This window comes from Giraffa tippelskirchi, chromosome 10, assembly GCF_054371585.1.
Source record: "Giraffa tippelskirchi isolate mGirTip1 chromosome 10, T2T-mGirTip1v1.2.pri, whole genome shotgun sequence".
NCBI classification, from domain to species: Eukaryota; Metazoa; Chordata; class Mammalia; order Artiodactyla; family Giraffidae; genus Giraffa; species Giraffa tippelskirchi.
The window spans coordinates 741,616-766,444 of NC_137284.1; the positions used below are offsets into that span (position 1 = coordinate 741,616).

The 24,829-nt window shown below is 63.0% G+C and overlaps 1 protein-coding gene across 1 annotated transcript; it reads right to left on the reverse strand.

The window, feature by feature from the left end:
- Positions 1-259: 259 nt before the first annotated feature.
- On the reverse strand, positions 260-24,296 carry MUC6 (mucin 6, oligomeric mucus/gel-forming). Its single transcript, XM_081535339.1, has 41 exons — positions 24,239-24,296; positions 22,455-22,514; positions 21,803-22,046; positions 21,609-21,735; positions 21,272-21,362; positions 21,096-21,205; positions 20,711-20,918; positions 20,494-20,616; positions 20,064-20,184; positions 19,843-19,981; positions 19,652-19,756; positions 19,443-19,515; positions 19,219-19,356; positions 18,839-19,000; positions 18,668-18,762; positions 18,450-18,582; positions 17,956-18,205; positions 17,825-17,877; positions 17,624-17,733; positions 17,014-17,165; positions 16,716-16,857; positions 16,529-16,639; positions 16,055-16,240; positions 15,740-15,979; positions 15,505-15,661; positions 14,318-14,455; positions 14,064-14,126; positions 13,542-13,574; positions 13,044-13,228; positions 12,676-12,901; positions 9,805-10,776; positions 7,735-9,702; positions 7,385-7,666; positions 6,803-7,207; positions 5,471-6,625; positions 4,892-5,293; positions 3,382-4,623; positions 2,707-3,108; positions 1,368-1,439; positions 749-851; positions 260-434 (listed from the first exon to the last, which is right to left on the reverse strand). The coding sequence occupies exons 1-41, from the start codon at positions 24,294-24,296 to the stop codon at positions 260-262; spliced, it is 11,211 nt and encodes a 3,736-aa protein (XP_081391465.1).
- Between the last annotated feature and the right edge of the window lie 533 nt (positions 24,297-24,829).

Here is a 24,829-nt window from a genome sequence, read left to right on the forward strand (position 1 = left end):
GGCCTTCCTTGCTGCTCTCACCCGGGTCCTGGCCCCAGCAGGACTGGAGGCTGTGTGGACGAGCAGTGGGCGTGGCAGGCAGTGCCCTCTGTGGCCCCGGAGGCCAGCCAGTCCAGTGCAGCCTGCTGGGTCCAGTCGGGGTCTGCAGGACCCATGCCCGCACTCCCTTTCTCTTCAGGGGCCCAGGTGAGCCACCTCCGAGGGCTCTTGGAGGCCACGGCTGTGCCCAGCATGCCGGGGCAGTTTTGTGGATACAGTTCTAGTCTCCGCAGCGCCGCTGGCACGCACAGCTGCTAAACACTTGAACGGTGAGCACCAGCTGCTGCCCCTGCCCCACAGGGTCTGCGCAGGGCAGCACGAGGTGCTCCTCGTAGGAGCTGACGGGGTGGCAGCAGCTGCAGGTGGTGGCCACTTGCATGGTGTCGGTGTTGAAGCTGCAGGGGAGCGATGGTGGGAGCGTGCGTCAGGGCGGCCGCCTCAGGGGCACCCCCGCCCCCCCCAGGCCCTCCGAGAGGTGGGCGCCAGGATCCCAGCCTGGGCCCTCATGGAGGGGCTGGCTCCCGTCTCTGAGCTTCCCCGCTCCCAGCAGGTGTGGTGCAGACAGGTGTGGGGGGGGGCCGGGGCGGCACGCTGCCAGCCTGGGAGCTCTCGGTGGATCTTCCCTGGCTTCCGTGACAAGTGCCTCTGTCGGGCAGGGCGGGCTCCCAGCCCAGACCCGGACAGACACCGCCCAGGGCCGAGAGCTCACCTGGCCGAGGAGGCGCACACACCCTCGCAGCGGGTCACCGTGATGTTGGCCGTGCACCCCTGGTAAGTGACTTCTTTCTCAGACTCCTTCACACTGCAGGCCCCTGGGTGCGGAGAGGCAGGCGTCAGACAGCGACCCCAGGGCGTGGCCTCAAGGGGGCTCCGCGCCTGGCCCTCTGGAGAGCAGGAGCTGACATGCCTGCTCTAGGATGTGGGTCTTCAACCCCTTGTTGTGTGGCACAGTGGGTTGTGCTGGCTCTCCCGAGGGAAGGCTGCCAGCTGCCTGACTGCTCAGATGATCTGAACGGGGCTACCTGGGCACCTGCCAGCTCCCTCCTGCCCACAGTGGTGTCTTCCCTGGGCCCCCACCCTGGGCCCCAGGCCATGTCCCCTTGTCTGAGCCCCACTGAGGTCAGACCTCACAGCCTTGTTCGTGTAGACACAGAGCCTGATATTAAGTCTCTCGTTGTGTTTTTTCGTACTGAAAATCGGCTACATCGGGAGTCCCTCGAGGTCAAGGGTTTCTCAGAGGATGAGGCAGATTTCCAGCCCTGGCCCTGGGTGAGCCGTGCTCAGCCCCCACCCTCGCGCGCCACCTTCCCTCCTGGCCCGGCACCAACCTGTGGGCGGAGGTGTCTCTGCTCTACTGGTCTCAGTACCTGTGAGAGGGATGGGGTAGGTGTCAGTGTACCCTACGGGAACAGACGGTATCGCAAGAGCTCCCTGCAGCGGTCTGTGCTACTGGGGTGGCGTGGGGTGTGGGCCCGGCTGTGAGCTCTGCCCTACATCCAAGCCAGTGGACAGGCTGTAATGACAAATTGTCTTGGGTGCCCGTCAGAGAACCGCCAGTGTGGGACTTGCGTGAAAAGGGGAAGACGGGACAGTCTCTCTCGCCTTCCCACCTGCCCCCACGCGAGGCCTCCCTGTGGCTTCAAGCCCTGCCTGCCTTGCTTTTCCACTGGAGGTGAGGTGAGAGGCTTGGTGGGGGCAGAGCTCTGGGTGCTTCCCTGTGGCTCCCATTGCCCCCAGCTCTCCTCCCCTCGATCTCCTGCTCCCGCTCTCTCATCCCACGTTCTGGGTCTCCTCCTCACAGGCAGCCTCTACCCAGTCCTTGTCCCACAAGAGAAAATGCTATTTTTCAGTGCCGTCCTGAAGTGGTGGAAGTCCTGCTGGGGGAAGCCTGGGGATGTGTGAGAGGAGTCTGGTCCAGGGGATGATGCCATGCAAGGGAGAGGCATCCCTGGAGGACAGGGGGCTCAGGACAGTGTGGCCCAGGAAGGCAGAGCAGAGCTGGAGGCGCCTGTGGCACCGAGGCCTGGGCAGGTGCTGACCCGGGAGCACGGGCACCCAGCTGCTAGCTCCAGCTCAGCCCCTGGCGGGCACCTGAAGGGAGGTGTGTGTGTGCTTTCTGCAACCTGGGGGCGGCCGGCCAGGCTGGAGTTCACGGGGACCTGGCCAAGAAAGGCTGAGGAGAGGCCCAGAGGACATGAGAGCGACATGCAGCAAAGGACGAGATGGAGAGAGGGGGTGGGCGAGGTGTGACCCTGTCCTAGACACCCCCAGGACACAGCTGAAGCACCAGAGCTCAGAGACCTAGAGTGGGGCCAGCGCTGGTCAGAGGCTGTGGCTGTGGCTCCACCTGGTTATGCGTGACCCCACGTCTGCTCATTGTCCTGTGCTGCCTGACCATCCCTAGGCAGGGCAAGAGATAGCTTTAGGGGGAAGAAAGACGCATGTGCTGTGAGAGCTGGACCAGCCTCTGGGTGCGTGCAAGGCGTGACGGGGCGCAGCAGAGGTTGGGAGAGAGGCAGCAGCCACAGGGTCATCAGGAGGTGTGAGGGGATAAGAAAAGGCGGGGATCCAATGGGAGTGACCCAGAGTGTTGTCCAGAGCACAGAGACAAGACTGAGAAGAAGTGTGCCCCATGGGTCACGAGGTGGCTGCAGAGATGTCACTCACCTGCAGAGCTGGAAAGAGATGTGACAAGAGAGGAGATGGACTGGCTTTCAGTGGACATAGGCCCGGTGGCAGGAAAGGAGCTTCCATGTGCAGTGATGGAGCTGGTCAGGAACACAGTAGTCTGCAGCCCGGTGGCACTCGGCTGTCTGGTGGTGAGGTTGGTGGCTGGGGAACTTGGGATGGCTGTCACCCCCAGGGTAGAAGACAGGAGGCCGTGGGTGGGGGTTTGGGTGGTGAGAGAGGTGGACTGTGAGGTGGTGGACTGAGAGGATGGGACGGAGGAAGTGGGGCTGCTGGCTGTGGTCCGGGGTGTAGACAGGACTATGGTACTAAAAGTGGGGACAGGGGACAGGGTGGGAGATGATGGAGGTGAGAGGGAGGACCTGATGGGTGTGGAGGGGGCTGGGGAAAAGGGGCGGGTCGACAGGGAGGCTGTTTGTGATACGGTCAGAGGTGCAGAGGGGGAGGGACTGTGTGGACCTGAACTAATGGTTGGGATGCTGTGTGAAGGGGAAACTGCAGAAGGTGACGGGGAAGACGATGTAAAAGGAGAGGTGTTCCAGGACACATGAGAAGGAGGAGAGGAAACAGTGGGTAAGGAGGAGGGAATTGAGATGGTGGAAGAGGAGGGGTAATGGGGGGGAGTCGACACAGAAACAGAAGTGGTTAAAGGACTTGGGCTTGGGTGTAGAGAAGTTGGAGAAGACAATGGAGAGCTGAAGCTGGAACTGTGTGGTGGTGCTGTGCTGACCCAGCTCTGGGTTTGTGTGCTCCCTGTGGTGGTCTTGGTGAGTGGTGGGGTTTGGGATGTGGTGGTCCCCGTGGTGGTCTTGGTGAGTGGCGGGGTTGTGGGTGTGGTGGTCCCTGTGGTGGTTTGGGTCAGTGGCGAGGTTGTGGGTGTGGTGGTCCCTGTGGTGGTTTGGGTCAGTGGTGGGGTTGTGGGTGTGGTGGTCCCTGTGGTGGTTTGGGTCAGTGGTGGGGTTGTGGGTGTGGTGGTCCCTGTGGTGGTCTTGGTGAGTGGCGGGGTTGTGGGTGTGGCGGTCCCTGTGGTGGTCTTGGTGAGTGGCGGGGTTGTGGGTGTGGTGGTCCCTGTGGTGGTCTTGGTCAGTGGTGGGGTTTGGGATGTGGTGGTCCCTGTGGTGGTCTTGGTGAGTGGCGGGGTTGTGGGTGTGGTGGTCCCCGTGGTGGTCTTGGTCAGTGGTGGGGTTTGGGATGTGGTGGTCCCTGTGGTGGTTTGGGTCAGTGGTGGGGTTTGGGATGTGGTGGTCCCCGTGGTAGTCTTGGTGAGTGGCGGGGTTGTGGGTGTGGTGGTCCCTGTGGTGGTCTTGGTGAGTGGCGAGGTTGTGGGTGTGGCGGTCCCTGTGGTGGTTTGGGTCAGTGGCGGGGTTGTGGGTGTGGTGGTCCCTGTGGTGGTTTGGGTCAGTGGTGGGGTTGTGGGTGTGGTGGTCCCTGTGGTGGTCTTGGTGAGTGGCGGGGTTGTGGGTGTGGTGGTCCCCGTGGTGGTCTTGGTGAGTGGCGGGGTTGTGGGTGTGGTAGTCCCTGTGGTGGTTTGGGTCAGTGGTGGGGTTGTGGGTGTGGTGGTCCCTGTGGTGGTCTTGGTGAGTGGCGAGGTTGTGGGTGTGGTGGTCCCTGTGGTGGTCTTGGTGAGTGGCGGGGTTGTGGGTGTGGTGGTCCCTGTGGTGGTTTGGGTCAGTGGTGGGGTTTGGGATGTGGTGGTCCCTGTGGTGGTCTTGGTGAGTGGCGGGGTTGTGGGTGTGGTGGTCCCTATTGTTGTTGTTAACAGTGGGGATATGGATGTGGGTGCCGTGGATGTGACCGGGATGTGTGTCAGTGGGGTTGGGGTGCCAGTAGGCTTTGTGGTGGAGTAGGTAGCATGGGACTCAGTTGGGGTGGTGACTCGGGGAGAGGTTGAAGTCACTGAGGCGGTGGCAGACGTTGACACATGGATGGGAAGGGTCTCTGGATGTGATGGGGTGAAATGGGTGGTGGTGGTCCAGAAGGATGTTCCTGTTGGCAGAGCTGTTGTGTGAGAGGCGGTGTGGACAGAAAAGGTGGCACTGGAGTGAGTGGCGAATGGAGTGTGTGGCCCAGTGGGGGTGGCTGTTGTAGTGTGTGTCACGGGTGTCCCAGTGCCTCTACTGGTAGGTGTAAGGGAGGTAGTAGTGAGTGGTGGGGAAGTGGTTACAGGGAGGATGGTTGAAGTAGAGTGTGACATTGGGGCTGTGGAGGTTGTTACTGTGCTGACTGAGTTTTGGGCTTGAGTGGTCCCTGTAGTGGTCTTTGTCAATGGTGGGGCTGTGGGTATGGTGGTCTCTGTGGTGGTTTGGGTCAGTGGTGTGGCTGTGGACGTTGTGGTCTCTGTTGTGGTCTCTGTCAGTGGTGTGGCTGTGGATGTGGTGGTCTCTGTTGTGGTCTTTGTCCGTGGTGTGGCTATAGGTGTGGTGGACCCTATGGTGGTCTTTGTCAGTGGTGTGGCTGTGGGTGTAGTGGTTTCTATTGCGGTATTTGTCAGTGGTGTGGCTCTGGATGTGGTGGTCCCAGTGGTGGTCATTGTCAGTGGTGTGGCTGTAGTGGTTTCTGTTGTGGTCTTTGTCAATGGTGGGACTGTGGGTGTGGTGGTCCCAGTGGTGGTCATTGTCAGTGGTGTGGCTGTAGTGGTTTCTTTTGTGGTCATTGTCAGTGGTGTGGCTGTAGTGGTTTCTGTTGTGGTCATTGTCAGTGGTGTGGCTGTGGGTGTGGTGGTCCCAGTGGTGGTCTTTGTCACTGGTGTGGCTGTGGATGTGGTGGTTTCTGTGGTGGTCTTTGTCAGTGGTGTGGCTGTAGTGGTTTCTGTGGTGGTCTTTGTCAGTGGTGGGACTGTGGATGTGGTGGTCCCTGTGGTAGTCATTGTCAGTGGTGTGGCTGTAGTGGTTTCTGTTGTGGTCTTTGTCAGTGGTGTGACTGTGGGTGTACTGGTCCCAGTGGTGGTCTTTGTCAGTGGTGTGGCTGTAGTGGTTTCTGTTGTGGTCATTGTCAGTGGTGTGGCTGTGGGTGTGGTGGTCCCAGTGGTGGTCTTTGTCAGTGGTGTGGCTGTGGTGATTTCTGTGGTGGTCTTTGTCAGTGGTGGGACTGTGGATGTGGTGGTCCCTGTGGTAGTCATTGTCAGTGGTGTGGCTGTAGTGGTTTCTGTTGTGGTCTTTGTCAGTGGTGTGACTGTGGGTGTGGTGGTCTTTGTCAGTGATGTGGCTGTGGGTGTAGTGGTTTCTATTGCGGTATTTGTCAGTGGTGTGGCTCTGGATGTGGTGGTCCCAGTGGTGGTTTTTGTCAGTGGTGTGGCTGTAGTGGTTTCTGTTGTGGTCATTGTCAGTGGTGTGACTGTGGGTGTACTGGTCCCAGTGGTGGTCTTTGTCAGTGGTGTGGCTGTAGTGGTTTCTGTTGTGGTCATTGTCAGTGGTGTGGCTGTGGGTGTGGTGGTCCCAGTGGTGGTCTTTGTCAGTGGTGTGGCTGTGGTGATTTCTGTGGTGGTCTTTGTCAGTGGTGGGACTGTGGATGTGGTGGTCCCTGTGGTAGTCATTGTCAGTGGTGTGGCTGTAGTGGTTTCTGTTGTGGTCTTTGTCAGTGGTGTGACTGTGGGTGTGGTGGTCTTTGTCAGTGATGTGGCTGTGGGTGTAGTGGTTTCTATTGCGGTATTTGTCAGTGGTGTGGCTCTGGATGTGGTGGTCCCAGTGGTGGTTTTTGTCAGTGGTGTGGCTGTAGTGGTTTCTGTTGTGGTCATTGTCAGTGGTGTGACTGTGGGTGTACTGGTCCCAGTGGTGGTCTTTGTCAGTGGTGTGGCTGTAGTGGTTTCTGTTGTGGTCATTGTCAGTGGTGTGACTGTGGGTGTACTGGTCCCAGTGGTGGTCTTTGTCAGTGGTGTGGCTGTAGTGGTTTCTGTTGTGGTCTTTGTCAATGGTGGGACTGTGGGTGTGGTGGTCCCAGTGGTGGTCATTGTCAGTGGTGTGGCTGTAGTGGTTTCTTTTGTGGTCATTGTCAGTGGTGTGGCTGTAGTGGTTTCTGTTGTGGTCATTGTCAGTGGTGTGGCTGTGGGTGTGGTGGTCCCAGTGGTGGTCTTTGTCACTGGTGTGGCTGTAGTGGTTTCTGTTGTGGTCTTTGTCAGTGGTGTGACTGTGGGTGTGGTGGTCTTTGTCAGTGATGTGGCTGTGGGTGTAGTGATTTCTGTTGCGGTATTTGTCAGTGGTGTGGCTGTAGTGGTTTCTGTTGTGGTCTTTGTCAGTGGTGTGGCTGTGGCTGTGGTGGTTTCTGTTGTAGCTTTTGTCAATGATATGACTGTTGGTGTACTGGTTTCTGTGGTGGTCTTTGTCAGTGGTGTGGCTCTGGATGTGGTGGTCCCAGTGGTGGTCATTGTCAGTGGTGTGGCTGTAGTGGTTTCTGTTGTGGTCTTTGTCAATGGTGGGAATGTGGGTATGGTGGTCCCAGTGGTGGTCTTTGTCAGTGGTGTGGCTGTAGTGGTTTCTGTTGTGGTCTTTGTCAATGGTGGGACTGTGGGTGTGGTGGTCCCAGTGGTGGTCATTGTCAGTGGTGTGGCTGTAGTGGTTTCTTTTGTGGTCATTGTCAGTGGTGTGGCTGTAGTGGTTTCTGTTGTGGTCATTGTCAGTGGTGTGGCTGTGGGTGTGGTGGTCCCAGTGGTGGTCTTTGTCACTGGTGTGGCTGTGGTGATTTCTGTGGTGGTCTTTGTCAGTGGTGTGGCTGTGGATGTGGTGGTTTCTGTGGTGGTCTTCGTCAGTGGTGTGGCTGTAGTGGTTTCTGTGGTGGTCTTTGTCAGTGGTGTGGCTGTGGATGTGGTGGTCCTTGTGGTGGTCATTGTCAGTGGTGTGGCTGTAGTGGTTTCTGTTGTTGTCTTTGTCAGTGGTGTGACTGTGGGTGTAGTGATTTCTGTTGCGGTATTTGTCAGTGGTGTAGCTGTAGTGGTTTCTGTTGTGGTCTTTATCAGTGGTGTGGCTGTGGTGGTTTCTGTTGTAGTTTTTGTCAATGATATGACTGTGGGTGTACTGGTTTCTGTGGTGGTCTTTGTCGGTAGTGTGAGTGTGGTGGTCTCTGTTGTGGTCTTTGTCAGTGGTGTGGGTGTGGTGGTCTCTGTTGTGGTCTTTGTCAGTGGTGTGGCTGTGGTGGTTTCTGTGGTGGTCTTTGTCAGTGGTGTAGCTGTGGGTGTGGTGGTCTTTGTCAGTGGTGTGGGTGTGATGGTCTCTGTTGTGGTCTTTGTCGGTAGTGTGAGTGTGGTGGTCTCTGTTGTGGTCTTTGTCAGTGGTGTGGCTGTGGATGTGGTGGTCTCTGTTGTGGTCTTTGTCAGTGGTGTGGCTGTGGTGGTTTCTGTGGTGGTCTTTGTCAGTGTTGTGGCTGTAGATGTGGTGCTCTCTGTCAGTGGTGTGGCTGTGGGTGTGGTCTTTGTCAGTGGTGTGGCTCTGGTGGTCTCTGTTGTGGTCTTTGTCAGTGGTGTGGCTGTGGTGGTCTCTGTGGTAGTTTTTGTCAGTGCTGTGGGTGTGGTCTCTGTGGTGGTCTTTGTCAGTGGTGTGACTGTGGGTGTGGTGGTCTCTGTTGTGGTCTTTGTCAGTGATATGACTGTGGGTGTACTGGTTTCTGTGGTGGTCTTTGTCAGTGGTGTGGCTGTAGTGGTTTCTGTTGTGGTCTTTGTCAATGGTGGGAATGTGGGTATGGTGGTCCCAGTGGTGGTCTTTGTCAGTGGTGTGGGTGTGGTGGTTTCTGTTGTGGTCTTTGTCAATGGTGGGAATGTGGGTATGGTGGTGCCAGTGGTGGTCATTGTCAGTGGTGTGGCTGTAGTGGTTTCTTTTGTGGTCATTGTCAGTGGTGTAGCTGTGGGTGTGGTGGTCTCTGTTGTGGTCTTTGTCAGTGGTGTGGCTGTGGATGTGGTGGTCTCTGTCAGTGGTGTGGCTGTGGGTGTGGTGGTCTCTGTTGTGGTCTTTGTCAGTGGTGTGGCTGTGGTGATTTCTGTTGTGGTCTTTGTCAGTGGTGTGGCTGTGGATGTGGTGGTCTCTGTCAGTGGTGTGGCTGTGGGTGTGGTGGTCTCTGTTGTGGTCTTTGTCAGTGGTGTGGCTGTGGTGATTTCTGTTGTGGTCTTTGTCAGTGGTGTGGCTGTGGATGTGGTGGTCTCTGTCAGTGGTGTGACTGTGGGTGTGGCAGTCTCTGTTGTTGTCTTTGTCAGTGGAGTGGCTGTGGGTGTGGTGGTCTCTGTGGTGGTCTCTGTCAGTGGTGTGGCTGTGGATGTGGTGGTCTTTGTCAGTGGAGTGGCTGTGGGTGTGGTGGTCTCTGTGGTGGTCTTTGTCAGTGGAGTGACTGTGGCTGTGGTGGTTTCTGTGCTGGTCTTTGTCAGTGGTGTGGCTGTTGTGGTCTCTGTGGTGGTCTTTGTCAGTGGTGTGGCTGTGGATGTGGTGGTCTCTGTCAGTGGTGTGACTGTGGGTGTGGCAGTCTCTGTTGTTGTCTTTGTCAGTGGAGTGGCTGTGGGTGTGGTGGTCTCTGTGGTGGTCTCTGTCAGTGGTGTGGCTGTGGATGTGGTGGTCTTTGTCAGTGGAGTGGCTGTGGGTGTGGTGGTCTCTGTGGTGGTCTTTGTCAGTGGAGTGACTGTGGCTGTGGTGGTTTCTGTGCTGGTCTTTGTCAGTGGTGTGGCTGTTGTGGTCTCTGTGGTGGTCTTTGTCAGTGGTGTGACTGTGGGTGTGGCGGTCTCTGTGGTGGTTTTTGTCAGTGGAGTGACTGTGGCTGTTGTGGTTTCTGTGGTGGTCTTTGTCAGTGGTGTAGCTGTGGGTGTGGTGGTCTCTGTTGTGGTCTTTGTCAGTGGTGTGACTGTTGGTGTGGTGGTCTTTGTTGTTGTCTTTGTCAGTGGTGTGACTGTGGGTGTGGCAGTCTCTGTTGTCTTTGTCAGTGGAGTGGCTGTGGGTGTGGCAGTCTCTGTTGTGGTCTCTGTCAGTGGTGTGGCTGTGGATGTGGTGGTCTCTGTCAGTGGTGTGGCTGTGGATGTGGTGGTCTTTGTCAGTGGTGTGGCTGTGGGTGTGGTGGTCTCTGTGGTGGTCTTTGTCAGTGGAGTGACTGTGGCTGTGGTGGTTTCTGTGCTGGTCTTTGTCAGTGGTGTGGCTGTGGTGGTCTCTGTTGTGGTCTTTGTCAGTGATGTGGATGTGGTGGTCTCTGTCAGTGGTGTGGCTGTGGTGGTTTCTGTGGTGGTATTTGTCAGTGGTGTGGCTGTGGATGTGGTGGTTTCTGTGGTGGTCTTTGTCAGCGGTGTAAGTGTGGTCTCTGTGGTGGTATTTGTCAGTGGTGTGGCTGTGGATGTGGTGGTCTCTGTCAGTGGTGTGGCTGTGGGTGTGGTGGTCTCTGTCAGTGGTGTGACTCTGGGTGTGGCGGTCTCTGTAGTGGTCTTTGGCACTGATGTGACTGTGGGTGTGGCGGTCTCTGTAGTGGTCTTTGTCAGTGGTGTGGCTGTGGGTGTGGTGGTCTCTGTTGTGGTCTTTGTCAGTGGAGTGACTGTGGCTGTGGTGGTTTCTGTGGTGGTCTTTGTCAGTGGTGTGGGTGTGGTGGTCTCTGTTGTGGTCTTTGTTAGTGGTGTTGCTGTGGTGGTTTCTGTGGTGGTCTTTGTCAGTGGTGTAGCTGTGGGTGTGGTGGTCTCTGTTGTGGTCTTTGTCACCGGTGTGACTGTGGGTGTGGCAGTCTCTGTTGTTGTCTTTGTCAGTGGAGTGGCTGTGGGTGTGGTGGTCTCTGTGGTGGTCTTTGTCAGTGGAGTGGCTATGGCTGTGGTGGTTTCTGTGCTGGTCTTTGTCAGTGGTGTGGCTGTTGTGGTTTCTGTGGTGGTCTTTGTCTGTGGTGTGGCTGTTGTGGTCTCTGTCAGTGGTGTGGGTGTGGTGGTCTCTGTGGTGGTCTTTGTCAGTGGAGTGACTGTGGCTGTGGTGGTTTCTGTGCTGGTCTTTGTCTGTGGTGTGGCTGTTGTGGTCTCTGGCAGTGGTGTGGGTGTGGTGGTCCCTGTGGTGGTATTTGGCAGTGGTGTGGCTGTGGATGTGGTGGTCTCTGTGGTGGTCTCTGTCAGTGGTGTGGCTGTGGATGTGGTGGTCTCTGTGGTGGTCTCTGTCAGTGGTGTGGCTGTGGATGTGGTGGTCTCTGTGGTGGTCTCTGTCAGTGGTGTGGCTGTGGATGTGGTGGTCTCTGTCAGTGGAGTGGCTGTGGGTGTGGTGGTCTCTGTGCTGGTCTTTGTCAGTGATGTGGATGTGGTGGTCTCTGTCAGTGGTGTGGCTGTGGATGTGGTGGTCTCTGTGGTGGTCTCTGTCAGTGGTGTGGCTGTGGATGTGGTGGTCTCTGTCAGTGGTGTGGCTGTGGATGTGGTGGTTTCTGTGGTGGTCTTTGTCAGTGGTGTGGGTGTGGTCTCTGTGGTGGTCTTTGTCAGTGAAGTGGGTGTGATGGTCTCTGTGGTGGTCTCTGTTAGTGGTGTGGCTGTGGGGGTTTCTGTGGTGGTCTTTGTCAGTGGTGTCACTGTGGATGTGGTCTCTGTCAGTGGTGTGGCTGTGGGTGTGGTGGTCTCTGTCAGTGGAGTGGCTGTGGTGGTCTCTGTGGTGGTCTCTGTCAGTGGTGTGGCTGTGGGTGTGGTGGTCTCTGTGGTGGTCTCTGTCAGTGGTGTGGCTGTGGGTGTGGTGGTCTCTGTGGTGGTCTCTGTCAGTGGTGTGGCTGTGGGTGTGGTGGTCTCTGTGGTGGTCTCTGTCAGTGGTGTGGCTGTGGGTGTGGTGGTTCCTGTTGTGGTCTTTGTCAGTGGCGTGGCTCTGGGTGTTGTGGTCCCTGTGGTGGTGGTTGTCAGTGGTGTGGCTGTGGGTGTGAGCACTGTCTCTGTGACAGCGGTGTGTGTTGATGGAGGAGGGGTGCCAGTTGGCTTTGTGGTGGAGAAGGTGGTGTGGGACTCGGTGAGGGTGATGACCTGGTGAGAGGTTGGAGTCACTGAGGAGGTGGCAGATGTTGCCACGTGGATGGGAAGGGTCTTTGGAGGTGATGGGGTTGGGTACGGTGTGGTGGTCTGGAAGAGTGTGGCCGTGGGTGCAGCTGTTGTCAGGGATGTGGTGGGGACAGGAAGTGAAAGGGTGGTGCTGGAGTGAGCTGTGAAGGGGGTGTGTGGCCCAGTGGGGGAGACCGTGGAATGGGAAGTTTGTGTGTTGTGACTGGTGCTCCCCTCGACCCCAGTGGTGGGGGCTGTTGGTAGCAGGCTGGTGTATGCTGTGCTGGGGCCTGTGGTGCTCTCTGGTGGTCGTGGGGGCTCCGTGCGCTGTGTCTCCTGGCTGATGGGGGTTTCAGGGGTCCATCGATGTGTTGAGGATGCTGTTGAAAACAGTGGCGTCATTTCACTCCCTCCTCCTTGTTCCCCTGCTTTGGGGTCACCCACACCTTCCACATCGGCCTCCTCACCTGTGGCTCTAGTGTACCTGCTGGGGTGTCCAGCAGCTTTCTGAATGACTCTTGTTCCTCTCCCAGCCCCTTGTCCCGGCATTGTCTGTGGGCCCTTATTGCATCCTGAATGTTTGCAGCGGGTTTTGGGGTCCCTCCCTAGCAGCCCTACTCCCAGGGTGGGCTCCGTCATCGCTCCATGGCTCCTCTGCCCCGGCCTCAGGCAGGTGCTTCCTCTCCCCTCCAGCTCTCATGGCAATGGGAAGTTTGTGGCCCTGCCCCTGAGGTGAGGCCTGCGCTTGGCTCAGGGGTCTTTTGGAGCCCTGACACCCTGAGGCCTGTGGATTCCCTCAGTGAGGGTGGCCATGGGGGAAGGCTGCTTGGGTCTGGTGGTCTCAGAGATGTGCAGAGAGGAGTGTAATTAGATAGGCGGGCTGCCCCCAGTTTAGGCCCATGGTCACGGGTCGCCCAAGGCCGCTCTCTTCCATGTGGCCCAGACAGCTCAGGCTGGGCGCTGGGGCTGCCCCGCTGAGGCCCCTCTGCAGGGACAGGCATTGGCAGTGTGCTTACTTGTGGGATGCCCTGTGGAGGCTCCCGACGTCGCCAGGGTTGGCGAAGCTGCTGTGGTGCGTGCTGTGCCCCGAGCTGTGGACTGCGTGGCCGTGCTGAGGGAGGTTCCCGTGGGCTGCGTGGTGGCCCAGGTCACAGGAGGCCCCGTGGCTGTGGACCTTTGAGTGGCTGTGGGGGCCGATGCAGATGTGGCCCGGGTGGTGACGGCAGAGGTGCTCCGAGGTGACTCTGCAGGGACGGTGCTGGGTGTCCCCTGCAGCCCCACCCACACGCTCCCGGGTGCTTCCTTACCCACCGCGGGCCCCTGCCTGGGCCTTACCCTCCGAGGAGACCATTGGTTGTGTCCAGGTGGTCGGGGCCATCCCTGCCTGTGTGGAGGAGGAGGCCGTGGCCGTGGCCGTTGGCGTGGCTGGGAGGCTGGGCGTCGTCTGGGTGGGGGCCTCAGGTGTTGTTGGGGAGCTGAGCCCAGTGCTGGGGGTCAGCGTGGTGCTGGCCATGGCCGTGGCCGGCGTGGTTTCTGTGGCAGGCGAGCCTGTGGAGGACACACGTGCTGCTGTTGTGGGGTAGGCAGCTGCCCCCACATGCCCTTGGGGAGGAGCCCTCTCTTCCCTGCTGGGCCCCCGAGCCCCCTGGGCTGGGCAGGAGGCACCACGGTGCTTGGTAGCCAGGTGTTGGGGCCTGCCCGCCCTTCCCGTCTGACTTCTTCCCACAGGGCCGGCCCAGGTGCACCTGCCCCCGACACCCGCGCGCCAAGCTGCTGCTCCAGGCAGACAGACATAGGCGGGCTGCTGGGCCGTCCCGCGGAGTAGCACCGGGAGAGCCCGGGGAAGAGCCTGCGTCACAACACCGCGTATGTGTGCAGTCACCTGTTGTGGGCGCCGGCGTGGTGGGCAGCGGCTCTGCAAGAGGAGGGCTGGTCAGGAGCACTGCCTCCCTGCCCACCCGGCCCTCCCACCCAGGGAGGCCCTGCAGAGCCTTCGGCTGTGTCCCCAGGGCCTGAGTCAGGAACCCGGGGGTTGGAGCTGCCACGGAAGTGTTGGGACCCCTGCTCCCCATCCTTCCCCCACCCCCCATGTCGACATGGATGGGCCTGGCAGGGACTGGAGAGGCCGGCTGGGTGCTGCCCCAGGGTAGCTGTAGGTGGTGGTCAGTGCCCCCCGGCTGCCTGTTGCTGAGCCCCGAGGAGGTCCCTGCCCTGCACCCACACTCCTCAGCAGGCCTGGGTATGCCCTGCGACCACAGGCTGGGAGAGTGGGTGTTTGGTGAGGGGAAGCAAGGGCTGATCCTTTTCCCTGTGTGTCTGGCTGTGTCCCAGGGAGCGGGGTGTACAGGGGCTTGCCAGGAGCTCTGTGAGGGGTGGGGGCTTGCGGGCAGTGGGCTGAGCTTACTGCATGGCACACACGTCCCTTTGTCGTGATCGAAGTACTCATCCTGGGAGCAGTTGTAGCAGCCTGAGAGGTGCATGCAGAGAACAGCCAGACCTCAGTGCCTGAGCCGGAAGCCCCTCTTCCCCTGGGCTCGGCCCTCCTGGAGGGCCTGTCAGGCCCCCCTGCCGTCAGGCCCCCCGCCGTCAGACCCCCCATCCCGCCTGTCAGTGGTCCTGATGCTGCAGGCCGCCATCCCGTCTCTCCCACACCCGGACCTTCGATGTTGTCCAGGACGCTCTGTGGCCACGCGGGGCAGAGGCATGGCTGGTAGTGCCATGTGCAGTTGGCTTCCTGGGTGTACTGGAACTCGCCGTCCACCTGCGTGTGTGTGTTGTAGAAGTCGCAGTACACGGCTAGGGGGAGGGACACCATCAGCTGCAGAGCTGGGCTCAGAGTCCCTCCACGCTCAGGATCCCCCCGGGCTCAGGGTCCCCCAGGACTTAGGGTCCCTCCGTGCTCACGGCCACCCCGGGCTCAGCGTCCCCCACCAGGCTCAGGGTCTCTCTGGGCTCAGGGTCCCCCCACCGGGCTCAGAGTCCCCCCGGGCTCAGGGTCCCTCTGGGCTCAGGGTCACCCCACCGGGCTCAGGGTCGCCCCACCGGGCTCAGGGTCCCCCCGCTGGGCTCAGGGTCCCCCGGGGCTCAGGGTCCCCCCATCGGGCTCAGGGTCCCTCTGGGCTCAGGGTCCCCCCACCGGGCTCAGGGTCCCCCCGCTGGGCTCAGGGTTCCCCCACTGGGCTCACGGTCCCCCAGGGCTCAGGGTCCCCCCACCGGGCTCAGGGTCCCCCCGCTGGGCTCAGGGTTCCCCCACTGGGCTCACGGTCCCCCAGGGCTCAGGGTCCCCCCACCGGGCTCAGGGTCCCCCCGCTGGGCTCAGGGTTCCCCCACTGGGCTCACGGTCCCCCCACCGGGCTCAGGGTCCCTCTGGGCTCAGGGTCCCCCCACCAGGCTCAGGGTCCCCCGGGGCTCAGGGTCCCCCAGAGCTCAGGGTCCCCCCACTGGGCTCAGGGTTCCTCTGGGCTCAGGGTCCCCCAGGGCTCAGGGTCGCCCCAGGCTCAGGGTCTCTCTGCTGGGCTCAGGATCCCTTGGGGCTCAGGGTCCCTCTGGGCTCAGGGTCCCCCCACCGGGCTCAGGGTTCCGCTGGGCTCAGGATCCCTCCAGGCTCAGGCTCCCCCGGGGCTCAGGGTCTCGCTGGGCTCAGGGTTGCCCCAGGCTAAGGGTCTCGCCAGGCTCATGGTCCCCCCGGGCTCGGGGTCCATCAGGGATCAAGGTCCCTCCGCCGGGCTCAGGGTCCCTCCACAAGGCCTCCCTGGGCACGGCTTGCCACCCATCCTGGAGAAACGCCACAGCTGGGCAGCTCCGCCACGGCCCCGCAGAGGCTGGAGGGCCGGAGCAGGACTCACGGCAGAAGTCGGGGGACCGCCAGTCCACACACACGCCCTTGTCCACGCAGGCCTTGGCATAGGCGGCCACAGCGTCACACAGGCACTCGCAGTCCCCGCCAGTGTCGCACGCACACGTGTCCTGCACGCAGGCCTCATAGTAGGGCAGGTGGTAGACCTGTGGGCGGCCCTCGGGGTCAGGTGGGAGCTGGGCTCACCCCGCTGACCCTCCCCGACCGCTCGGTGCGGGGCCCACCTGGCTGTGGCAGGCGGCGAAAGTTTGGCTGTTGATGATGCTGCACTTCCGCTCGGCCCAGGAGCGGCGGAAGGTGTTGAGGCTGCAGGGGTCCAGCGCGAAGGTGGAGTCGCCGCACAGCGGGCTCTCCTTCCAGGAGTTCACGAACTCCAGCTCGCTGGATGCCAAGTACTTGCTGCGTGTCTGGAAGTCGTCCTTCATATTCCCATTGTAGTTGCCACACAGGCCGCAGAGGGGATCCTGCAGGGGCCGGTGTCAGGTGCCGGGCAGGCAGGGGCTCCCCACACCCCAGGGCCGCAGGGCGGGCAGCGGTACCTGGGAGGCGCGGGCGACCTTGATGAAGACGGTCATGTGCTTGTTCCAGGTGAGGGTCAGGTTGTATGCGCTGCCGATGGTGACGTCCAGCACCAGGTACAGGGAGCCAGCCTTGACCCGGAAGTGCACGCCAGGATCCTCCCCGCTCACCGTGTAGTTGGCGTCTGCCAGCACGATGGACAGGCCCTGGGGGGCGCATCTGTCACAGGCTGCCTGCATCCTGGGCAGCAGCTCAGTGCTGCGGGGCCCTCCCTCCTGGCCCGAGCTCTCCCGGACTGGGGGCCTGCCCTCTGGAGCCTTCTTGGGAGAAGGTCCCAGGGCACCTGGGACCTGCTGAGGGCTGAGGGTCAGCCTTGGGGGAGACCACTGCCGGCATGGTGTGGACGCGGAGGCCAGGGGCAGAGGGCAGCAAGGGCCCTGAGTGGCTAGGCTCTGGGGCCCCGGGGCAGTTGGGGAGACTGCCCGCTCGCTCACCCCCAGGAGGATCTTGATGGCCCGTGAGCAGGTGGTACCCGACTTGGCACACACGACGTTCTCTGTCAGGATCTTGAAGGTGGGCTGCGAGTCGCTGGCATTGCAGCCGTCCTGTGGGGAAGGGGTGTTAAGCCGGCCCCGTGGCCCCCAGCCCCACGTTGGCCCCCGTGGCCTGGCAAGCACTCACCGTGGCCAGGATATACTCGCAGTTGCCATCAAACACAAAGCGCTGCCCGTCAAAGGTGATCACGTGGCCCTCCCCATAGAGGCTGCAGGTGGACGGGCAGTGGGCACTCTGCTGGCAGGACCACGTCCCATTTGAGCAGGTGCTGCGGGAGGAGCAGGGTGTCCTGGAGTTTGGGGGATGACCTGGGCACACGCGCCCCACAGGACCCTTGACCTTGTGGGCTGGTGGGGCCCCTGCCCGCCCCAAGCACTTGACGAGAGTTGAGCCACCAGGGTCTGCGGGTGGGGCTGCAGCTCACCAGCTCTTACAGTCGGTGTGGAGCTCAGCGCCCCGGGGATAGGAGACGCCCGCGTACTCGCACGGGCACTCCTCGGGGGGCACACACTGCCCGCTGGCATTCTCGTAGAGCCCCTTGGCGCAGACACAGCCAGGCTCACACTTTGTGGGCACCTGCGGGAGGAGGGTCAGCGGCCCCTGGAGGGTGGCCCCACTTGCTGCCGCTACAGCCCTGGGCCCTTCTGAGACCCCCCACCACGTTCTTCCCAGACCCCTCCCTGCGTGCACCCTGTTTCAGGCCTTTCTCTTATCAAAGCTGCCCCGCCCCTAGGGGCATCACGACTGGGCTGCTGTGGCCCCTTCCCAAGCGTCAGGGCCCACAGTCCTCAGTCCTCAGGGATCCCACAGAGGAGCACGCTTGGCGGCCAGGCCGTTGGTCACACGCATCATGGGATGGGTGGGATGGAGCGTGGTCTCCCATCCCTGAAGGGCCTGTGGGAATCCTCTCATGGACCAAGAAGCTGCGGGACGTCCACCATGGGAGGGTCCGCCCCAGGGCGTCCCTGGCTTCCTCAGGCAGTGGGGTCTGCTCTTCAAGGAGCACCCTTGCCCCTCACTCCACCCAGCCTTACGCAGGGGGTGCCAGTGGCCAGCATCTGACAGGTGGGGGCGCATGCCGCCCCAAACTTGTCCTCTGAGGACTGGCTGCAGGACTGGAAGGTCTTTGGGGCCGAGCAGGTTGCTGCAGAGACAAGGAGACCGGAGTGAGTTGGACACAGAGGAGCCAAGGCCCCCGCAGTCCAGCTCCGCCAGCTTTGGCCACAGCCACATACCCAAAAGCATCTGAGGCCGCGCTGGACAGCTCAGCCGCCCGTTGACGCAGTGGCTATGGGAGAGAGGCCGGGTGAGCACCGCCTCGGCAGGGCTGCAGGCCTGGCAGCTGCCCTCTGGAGCCCTTGCTCACCAGATGACACCGTTGACCATGGTGGACTGGTCAGCCAGGATGAACCCGTGGTTGTCCAGGAGGCAGGGGCACTGGGCTTTGCGCACACACTCTGTCTTGTGGTTCAGGTAGGTGCCCTCGGGGCAGTTGCAGCCGTCCACGGGCACGGCGCTGGGGTGGCACTCGGCCTCACGGTCGGTCAGTGACAGGCACGTGTGGTCACAGGCCTGGCTGTCGTAGCTGAACGTCTGATTGCCTGTGCAGGGAATGCCTGCGGGGGGCCGGGGGACTGAAGTCAGGTCCTGGGGAGGTGCTCTCTAGAGTCCGCCCTGCAGGCCCCGCCCACCCTGCCGTGCCCTTCCAGCAGGCCCCGCCCACCCACTGTGCCCGCCCCACAGGCCCCGCCCACCCGCAGGCACCTCCCACCCCACTGTGCCCCCCACCTCGAGCCCCGCCCACCGCACAGGCCCCGCCCACCCCGTTGTGCCGCCCCACAGGCCCCGCCCCCCACGCACTGCAGTTGTCCAGGCTGTTCCTCCAGCCCCGCAGCAGGACACCCCGTGAGGCGCACGCGAGCGCGTAGTCGCCGAGGGCGGCGCAGATGTGCGGGAAGGTCTCCTCATAGTTGCAGGCCTGGTACACGCACCTCTGCAGGCAGACAGTGGCCATGGGCATCCGCCCGAAACCCCGAGAGTCTCCCCCGGGGCCTCTCCATGCCCACGGCCCCGCCCACCTTGTAGAAGGGCTTGGGGTCCACGGTGGCGTGGCAGTTCTCGAACACTGTGCCTTTCTTCACCAGCACTGCGCAGTGGGTCTCCGCACACACCTCTGGGGGGGCAGGCTGGCATGGGTCAGCTGCCCACCGGGGTCTCCCGCCCTCCTGCCCTTCCTGGGCAGCACTCACTGTTCAGCTGGCTCATGGAGCAGGGGTCGGTCTCACGCTCCAGCGCAGCAGGACAGTTCCCCGCCCGCCAGGAGTCCACGAAGAGTGAGGCAGTGCCCTCCTCAATGCCCATGCTTGTGGTGAAATCGTCCGTCGTGTCCCCGTTGAAGTTGCCACAGAGCCCTGGACCAGTGGCGAGGGTGGGTGGCCTGTGCTCCTTCCTGTCCTGCTCTGCGCTCCCCGAGGCCCCCTCCTCCCCTAACCACACTGGGAGGGCCAGCTGTGGTGCTGGATGGGCTGGGTCAGCGCCAGGCTCTGTGGGGCCCTCCTCCTCTGGGGTGGCGAAGCCAGGCGGGGAGGGGCATCTGGGCCAGCCCTGGGCAGACTGGGATGGGACTCACCCCTGGTCTGGCCTCTGAACTGGGGCCCGACAGTGATGTACACCTGGAACACGGGCCACAGCTCGATCACAAGCTCCAGCCCGAAGGTGGTGACCATCTGGAGGTGGGTGGATGTCTGCCTGAAGACCGTGATGTTTCCTGAGGGGACAGGGGCCTCAGCGGGTGGCCTGCTTTGGGACCCGGCTCCGTGAGGCCCTGGGTGCCAGGTGGGGCTGGGGACATACGAGTCTTGTATGGCAGCCACTTGGTGTCGCCATTGTTGGTGACCACCTCGTCCTGAGAAATCACGATTTTGTCCTGGGGGAAGGAGGCCTGAGTTACAGGGGGCCGGGAGCAGGGGAGACCCCCACCTCGCGCGGGCCGGGCAGGGTGAAGCCGGAGCTGGGGTGTGTCTGCCTGGGGCCCCGGGCAGGCGCAGGTGGGATGGCTTCACCTGGCTGGACTTGTAGATGACAGCGACCAGGGAGGTCTCCGAGTGTGAGTACCCAGACTTGTCGTACACAGCCATGAGCGAGCCGCTGTCAGGGAGCTGGGGGCTCTGGGGAGGGGTGGCTCCGGTCAGGCCCCAGGGCGCTGACGGTGCCCCCCGCCCATGGTGGGACCCCCGGGGAGGCTGTGTCCTACCTGGACAAGGACGTAGGTGCAGGTGCCGTGGAAGCGGTAGGGCCTGGCGTCGAACGTGGTGACGAAGGAGCCGCCCTCCAGGGCACAACGCCGTGGGCAGGGCCGCTCCTCACACTCCCAGTGGCCCCCAGAGCACCGGCTGTGGGTGACAGGCATGACCCAGACGGCCCCCAGCATCCCCTCGCTGGCCTGCATACCCTCTCCCGCAGCCCAGCACTCACCAGGTCTGGCAGGCGGCTGTCGTGACCTCCCCAGGGGCGTAGACCACCCCGCTGAGCATGCAGGGGCACTGGGGCTCGGGCACGCAGCTGTGGTTTTTGGAGATGTCGTCCAGAACCATCCCTGCAGGAGAGGGGCTTCCTGGGGCTGTGGCCGGGGGGCCCCTCCCCTGCCTGTGGGGGTTCGGGAGAGCCCCCACCCTCAGCCCTGCCCCCTCCCCGGGTGCTGCCCCGTGGGCGGCAGGCCCTGCCCTGCCACCGCCTTGCTCTCCGAGGGGTAGGACCGGCCTGGGCGCAGTGCAGGCCAAGCCTTCCCTGGGGCAAGTCCCAGCGGAGCGTCTGGGGCCACGGGTCCTGGCCCCCAGCCTGGGGTGGGTGGGCAGAGGCCCGGCTCTGGGCTCCTCTCAGGGTCCTGGGAGGGTGGTGCCCTCACCTTCTGGGCAGAAGCAGCCGAAGGTGCAGAAGCTGGAGCAGCTGTGCTGTGGATTGGAGCAGGTCTGCACGCAGGTCTCGCCGCACTCCCGGTACACCTGGTTGGCCGGGCACTGGCCCACAGCTGCAGGTCGAGCAGCCCTGTGAGAGGGGCCAGCGGCCCCCGGCCTGACCCCTCCACCCGCTCTGGCCCTCTCCTCACGCTCCCCGGGACTCACAGCAGAGGTCAGGGCCCCGCCAGCTGCTGACGGGCTGGCCGGCCATGCTGCACTGGCGTGAGTACTCGGACAGCGTGGCGCAGCTGCAGTTGTGCCAGCCGGGCTGGACGCATGCGGCCATGTCCGCCTGGCAGCTCAGCAGGAAGGGCTCCTGGGGCACGGTGCACTCGGGTGCCACCTGGGTCAGCAGCTGCAGGCAGGTCTGGGCCTGGGCACAGAGCCACGCAGGGTCACGGGGGCCAAGGCACGTCGCACACCACACACGTGCCCTGCAAGGCTGGGGTGTTGCTGGCCTGGGTCGCCGTCAGACCCCGTGGGCCAGCCCCACCCCAGCAGTATGCCCCCCACCTTTGACCCTGGGAGCCCGGCCCCACCCCCCACACACGTGCTCTGCCTGCAGGAGCCGGGGGCTGGGGATGGCCTCGTAGGCGCAGATCTCGTTGGGGTCGTCCAGCTTCTGGAGGGCGGCATACTTGTGGGGCTCCAGCAGTTGGCCTGGGGGGACAGGGCGGGATCAGCGCCACGGTTGCCGGGCCACCGGGGCCGCCAGCCCTCACCTACCGTCCTCGCTCAGAAACTCGTTGGTCTTCTCGCCGTCGAAGTTCCCACAAAGCCCGCACATCTTGCCCACGTACTTCCTCTCCACCAGGACCTGCAGGGGCAAGCGCCACTGTTGGGTGGACGGGGCTGGGCACAGGGCCCCGGGTGGGGACAGGAGCTACTCACACCTGCTCCAGGGGCGCAGAGCCCCCTCACAGGGCAGGACCTGGTGCCACACCTCCCCAGGTCTGCCCACCCGGCTCCTCCCCGGGGACCCCCGTTCTCACTGGCTCGTCCTCGAGGCCCTAGAAAGCCCAGGCTCCCCAGCCCTGCCCCCGACCCCTGCTGACGCCCTCACCATGAGGTGGGCACCAGGACCCCACATGACCACCAGCTCCATCTCCAGCTGCTTGGCCAGCAGCCGCACGCTCTGTCCAAAGGGTGTGATCTGGAGCCCGTTGCTGGTGTGGGGCAGGCTGACCACCCTGCAGGGCAAGCATGGTCAGCGCTGCCCCTGGGCACCCTGCTGCCCCTCCTGGCTCTCCGGCCTACCCCACGTCCTTGACAGAGATGACTGCTTCCTGCACGGTAACCGCAGAGGCCCCCAGCTCCACAATGATACGGGAGATGTTCCCACCAGGCCCTCGCCGTAGCTGGACGCTGAAGGTGGACGGGGCATCCTTGCAGACGGCCGCAAAGATGTAGTTGCAGGTCCCCGAGAAGTCATACGTGTGGCCGTCAAAGGTGGAGAAGTGGCCAGCCCCCCACGTGGAGCACCGGCCCCTGTTGTCTGGAGCTGCAGAGAGGGTGGGGTCTTGGAGTCCTGCATCCTCCCAGCCGGCAGAGTGGATCTGGGGCCCCGGGGAGCCCACACTGGGAGACGAGGCCTACCAGTGTCCAGGCCCCCCTGGGGTGGGCGGGGAAAGGGGCCCGCATCTCCACGCCCACCCAGCTCTGGGCTGGGGACTGCCTCATGGGAGTGTGGGCCTCTGTCGGGGCTGGGGCCTGGGATGTGAAGCGGCACCTTAGCCCACGTTCAGCAGGACCCCTGCCCCTTTGGCAGGATGAGCTCATCCCCCCTGGGGGAGGGGTGGGCTGGGGGTCTCCCCTCGTGGAGACTCCAGGCCACGCTTGCCCTGTAGCCTGGCTGTGGCCCCGTGCCCTGGGCAGTTCCTCAGGACGGGGGGCTGCCCGTGACCCTCACCTGTCTGGGGGTCCTTCACCCTGTGGAGCCTTGGGGGCTCCGAGGAGCTGTCCTCCAGACCTGTGAGGACAGGGCTCCCTGTCAGCATGCGGCCGTCCGTGTCTGGGGGTGAGGTCCCAGTGCTGGTGGGTGGCAGGGTCATCTGAGTGCGGCCCTGGGGTCCCGCCCCCGCCTCGGGGTGCGCGGGTTCCTGGCCATGCCGACTCCCACCTCCCAGCGTGGTGGCTGCCAGTGTCGTCCCTCTGGGTGACGCCAGGAGCAGGCCCACCTGCCTGATGGCCGTGGGGTCCCTGGCTGGCCGGAGGGGTGGTGACCCGGCCCCTTCCCTTGCAGCGCCCACCAGCCCCCACGATGCCTGGAGTCACGTCCACTCTGCCACCCTGGACAGGCCCCGTGGGGGCTGGCACACACGCTGTTCCTTCTGCACGCTTGGCGGCCCTTCCTGCACTGCCCGTTCTGGTCGGCCCAGGCTCCACTCGGAGGCCTCCATCCCGGAGTCCCCGGCCCCTAGACCCTGAGGTCGGAGTCTGTGCTTCCGGGCCTCTGGTTCAGGAAGACAGAGCCTCCCTCTCACCTCCTCCGGGGCCAGCTCAGGGTCAGCGCTTAGAGACCCCAGCCCGCCCCACCCCCCACAACAACAGCCCGAACCCCCAGGGCTCCAAAGCCACGCCCCTCGCCACACCTGCATCCTACACCCACCCTGGCTGGCTCCTGGCATCTCCCTCCCCCTGGATCTGGGCCCAGGTCTTGGGGTCCCCAGAGCCTGGAATGGGCCCAGGGAGGCGGCCTTGGCTGGGCAGGGGTCCTGGGTGCTCAGAGCCACCCCTGGTGAGAAAGCTGGTGCCTGGGGGGTGGGGAAGGGGCTTCGTGGGAGGTAAGGGGTGGAATGAGCCCCAGGGCTGCCCAGTGGCCTCGTGGCCTGCGGCCTGCCCCCAGGCCGGGCATCTCTCCCTGGCTCCACACTGAGGTTGGGGCCACCAAGGGGCACAGCGGGGCAGGAGCTAAGGAGGTAGGCCTCCTCCTGGCTCGAGACCGGGCTCTGGGTCAGGACTGGTGCCTGCGGCCAGCCAACAGGAAGGGCTTCCCCTGGGCCATGGGGTGACCCCTCTGGGCTGGCCCCTCCTGAGGGGTGGAGGCTGCCTCAGCCCGTGGCGGCCGCGATGCCTAGGGCGCTTGGCTGAGGGGCCTGGGGGAGGGGGTTGTGCGCCCCCACAGCCTGACGAGTGAGACTGGATGGGGCGGCCCTTCCAGCCCCCGCTTCTTTGATCCTCACATCGGCCACACAAGGGGAGTGTCGCCCCACTTTACAGACTGGGAAACCGAGGCCCAGATCCCACCTTGGGCTTGCTATCCGCAGCCAGGATTCCCTGGAGTCAGCTCTCTCACGAAGTCTTTCGACTTCAGTGCCCACAAGGCCCCCTGCACACCCTCTTGCTGCCCCCGGGGACCTCAGAGGCCTCTCAGGACCCAGGGCCCGGTGGGGAGCGACAGTGCCAGGCTTCGAGCACTGAGGCCCCATCACTGTCCTCCAGCCAGCATCCCTGCCCCCGTGACGCATGCGGACACGTGGGCCTTGGCCAGCGGGGCGGCCACGGAGCAGGGACAGGCCTCCCTGGCCCGCTGGTCATCTCCTGGTGACCAGCCCCACCATCTCCTGGTCATCAGTGTCCACATAACCCGCCTGCCTCCCGCCAAGTCTCTGAGATGAGAAGGCCTGGAGACGCTCCCAGGCGGAGGGGCCCTCGAGGGGTCTGGCACCCCAGTGCCCGCGGGCCCCCACTCACCGGCAGCGAGCAGGGCCGCCCCGCAGGAGAGGAGCAGCAGCAGCCGTGGCCCAAGCATGGCGCGAGGCGGGAGCGGTCACTGCTGGACCCGCGCCTCCGTGGGGGACACCACGGCTGGCTGCACCTGTGCGGCCCGAGCGGCTGCCCACGCCTTATGTAGGGCGAGGCCTGCCCGCCACGCCCGTCGAGCCCCGCGCTCCGTCCCCCAATGCCATGGCCGGCCGGGCACCACGGCGGCCAAACAGGATCTCCGGCACTGCCTTATCAGGACGTGGCCTTTAGAAAATTCTTGAGCGGGCAGCAGCCCTGTAATTACTCACCTCTGGGCAGGGGGCTGGCACACACCCTCTGGGGTCCCGCAAACATCTCTGGTGTTTACTCGAGCTGCGATTGCCAGGAATCTCCTGGGGTCAGTGCAGGGAGTCAGCCCGGCACCTTCAGCCGCACTGAGAGGGGCGTGTCTGGGCCGTGTTGGGGGAGACGCCTGGGCTCCCCCCTAGGGCGCTGCTAGGGGGGCGGGCTCCTGGGGGCCTTCATTCTCACCTGGACCCTTGTCCCTGAAACGGCGCCAGCCTGCCGGGCCCACCCCCA